This window comes from Rhinoderma darwinii, chromosome 1 (assembly GCF_050947455.1).
Source record: "Rhinoderma darwinii isolate aRhiDar2 chromosome 1, aRhiDar2.hap1, whole genome shotgun sequence".
Lineage (NCBI taxonomy): Eukaryota > Metazoa > Chordata > Amphibia > Anura > Rhinodermatidae > Rhinoderma > Rhinoderma darwinii.
In genome coordinates, this window is record NC_134687.1 from 414,863,099 (window position 1) to 414,866,685 (window position 3,587).

A 3,587-nucleotide genomic window follows, 5' to 3' on the forward strand; every position below is an offset into this window, starting at 1 on the left:
CTGGCTATTTACATGAAGAGAGATTAGTAGCTTGGATGTGTGGGCACATTACTTTATATTGTACTGTACTGGAAGATTTGCATATCTGCAACATGCCCCGAACTATGGAGAGAACAGAAAACAACCGGACAGCTTAAACAGGGGGACTAGGAGGTGAAATAAAATTCCAGAAGCACTAAAATGCGGGTAGGACACCATAACATCATTGGGGACTGAAATGCATGACAATTATGAACTTTTTGATGAAAACTCAGGTACAATTTAAGGTGTCGTGAATCTGCTTCAGTAGCACAAAACGAATACAATTTGGACATATATCCAGGGTCATGACGAGAGAAGGAAAAGTTGCAATGGAATAGCTTCAGATTTGTCTAGAGCTTGTTCATTTTATATTTCCAAACAATAGATATGATTTATCTCGGCAACATATTCTGATACTAAAGGGGTTGTTGTTAGTATCCAATACCTGGGGAAAAGTCGCCTAGCAGCTGCTAAAATTTTTGCAGCAGACCCTTTTTGAAACAAGAAGGTTCCTCACACAGGGAAATCAGAGCAGTTGCCATTAAATGGTTTACCTCAGAATGAGTTACTTTATTGTATAGATCAAATATACTCAACCAAAGGGCTGTATTTTAGGGCAACTCCACCAAATGTGAGTATGAACCGATGGCTCGTGTACAATTTCAACATGTAGGCGGTTACATGTCATGCAGTGTGGTCGCAGACCTATACCACCTATTAAAATTTGTATAGCTCTTCCCCTGGGTGAAACAACAAATAGAGGATTTGTGTATGAGCAACAAGATTTTAAAGTGATCCACCAAGGAAAGAGGCCTTCAAAGATCTTCCTGGATAAGAAGGACAGATTTTGGTATGGTGTACACCCCTGAAACAGACACTGTGCGTGATAGAGGGTCCTTCTGGAGGTACAAGCGCTCAAATTATTTAAGCTGCCTATGGATGTCATTCTGTGTCTGAAGATATCTATAATAACTATCTAACTGGTAATATAGGTACCAAGCACATCCAGGTACCAGTCCATCCGGATTTAGGGTGGACTAAGATTTTAGGCCAGTAGGTTATAGAAAATTACCCAGGATGGGTCAGGATAGAAAACCAAGCCTTCAAAAACAGGATGGAAAGAGAGGGTTGTCATATAATGAAGTGAAAAGGCAAGGTATGGGTTATAATTGTAAGGAGTCCCTATGGCTATCCAAGAAATTAAAGAAATTGCTCGTAAGTAATGGTATGTCCCTAGATGTAGGACGAGAGGCAGAGTGTAAGCACATGGTCGCCAGTGGGTCTTTTACATGTCCAGTTCTAGTTAGACCTACTTTTTGGAAAAGTGGTGATGAAAAAAATCTAGGATGCAGGTTCCAATGGTGGCCCTGTTGTAGAGAGTAAAAACTGGGAATCCCACCTCACACGGAGCTGTAATATGTCCATGTTCTGCCTAGTAGTGTACATGGACATGGGTTGCCGTTGTGAAACAACCTCTTTAATTTGTGAATGTTTATGTTAAAGTACTAAAAGCATAAAATAGTTTGACGACACATATTTGTCCTGACTCGGTTGAGTGTGTATGTTTCTTTCAATGGGGAGTAGTGTTTAATCAGCTTCCAAACCCCTCTCACAGCGGCCTATCTCCCATAGGAACAAAGAAATCCAACATAACCGATCCTTATTACACCCAACATCTTCTCAGGAGGCCCCAATACACATTAGATCACTGGCCTATCCCACCTAAATCGGCAGGTTAGGCAGACTTTCATTTAATAAGTATGGCCAGCTTTATTGATTTATATGTGACAATCTGTGCTTTAATTTGCATCAATCCAAAAACATACTGCACATTTTACTAGTAATATTCTTAAAATTTATGTCTCTCCAACAGTTCACATTCTTACAAAACAAAACAATGTATATGTTAAACTAATAGAACTTGGATAACTGCTTCATGTTAAGAGGTTTCATGGATGTGTGGTAAACCTGAAGCCGTGGTCCATGAGATCAGACCATCTTGACCATATCTAGAGATCTTATAGTTGAACCTGAAAACTTATAAGACCTCTTCAAAGATATCCAAAAACAACTCTTCTCTAAGAGAGACCTAAAGTTAACCCATTGATAGGTCATTGTTTTGAAGAACACTTGATAAGTTGAGTATTCTTTCTTCATAGTTCATTTTTCTTATGTTTACATCTTAGCTAACGATTATACGATGTATTCTGCCTCACATTCCTCACTTCATGTTTCAGGTACTTCAATCTTCTGGAGAATGTAACAACGACCATTGTGACACCAAGTCTTGATAAGAATGTTTAACAACACCAATAGTTTTCTTCTGACAGAATTCAATTACACTAGATCTCTTCAGATCTTTATTTTCTCACTCCTTCTAGTCTCCTACTTGACCACTTTGGCTGGAAATTTTCTTATAATTTCTCTTACCTCGAAACATCAAAGTCTCCACACTCCCATGTACTTTTTTATTTCCAACTTGTCCATAGTAGAAATATGTGTCACCACAACAGTCACACCAAAGCTGATGTCCATAGTTGCATTTAGAAACCGTGCCATTTCCTTTTGGGGTTGCGTTCTACAGTGCTATTTCTATTTCGTCTTAGCTTCCGTTGATTTCTTTCTCTTAGCAATAATGTCATTTGATAGATATGTAGCAATATGTCAACCTTTACATTACGTCACTGTGATGAACCGCAGATTATGCCTGTACCTTGCTGCAGGTTCGTGGTTGTGCGGCTTTGCTGATACTTTGCCAGCAACTATTTTATCTTACAATCTACCATTTTGTGGCTCTAATGTTATTGAACATTTTTTTTGTGACATTGATCCAATTCTTAAACTTGTCTGCCAAGACACGGGACTTATAAATCTTCTAAGTCTAATAGCCTCTTCATTTACTGTTCTTGGGTCACTTGTCTGCATTACGGTGTCATATACACTTATTATCTTAGCTATTTTTCAAATACGGTCTGGTGGGCAGCGATGGAAAACTTTCTCAACCTGTTCTTCCCACCTTATACTTGTTTTGATATTTTATTCAGGCTCTGTCTTCATGTGTTTGCGTTTCATTGACAGACCTACCTTAGACTTCAACAAAATGGCAGTTGTCCTGAACACCATAATAACGCCAATGTTGAACCCATTCATTTATACACTGAGAAATAATCAAGTAAAACATGCCATAAGAGGAGTTTTGGGCTGGAGCTAGAATCACTTTATCTAATGTGTGGAACATGTCTTGTATTTGGACTATTTCACCTTTTCTTACATGCAAAGAAATGTTCTAAAGTGAATGCAAGTTAATATAACTTCCCCGTAATGAGGCATATATAGGAAGTGGCGCTTTTAGGAAAATGGGTTGTCCTAAGTAGGTAATACTTTTAATCTAGAAACTTGTTAATATTTAAAATTCATATAATTAAAAGTATACAGTTTTAAAATATACTTTCTGTATTATTTCCTCACAGTTTTCAAGATCTCTGCTTGTTGTCATTCAGTAGGAACATTCGTTGTTTATTTCCATTGGGTAAAATTTTGTCCATGGTCATGTGATGTACACACAG

The 3,587-nt window shown here is 38.0% G+C and overlaps 1 protein-coding gene across 1 annotated transcript; it reads left to right on the forward strand.

Annotated features, from left to right (window-relative positions):
* Window positions 1–1,098: 1,098 nt before the first annotated feature.
* On the forward strand, window positions 1,099–3,232 carry LOC142760208 (olfactory receptor 6C65-like). Its single transcript, XM_075863284.1, has 3 exons — window positions 1,099–1,177; window positions 2,208–2,258; window positions 2,352–3,232. The coding sequence occupies exons 1-3, from the start codon at window positions 1,099–1,101 to the stop codon at window positions 3,230–3,232; spliced, it is 1,011 nt and encodes a 336-aa protein (XP_075719399.1).
* The last annotated feature ends 355 nt before the right edge of the window (window positions 3,233–3,587 follow it).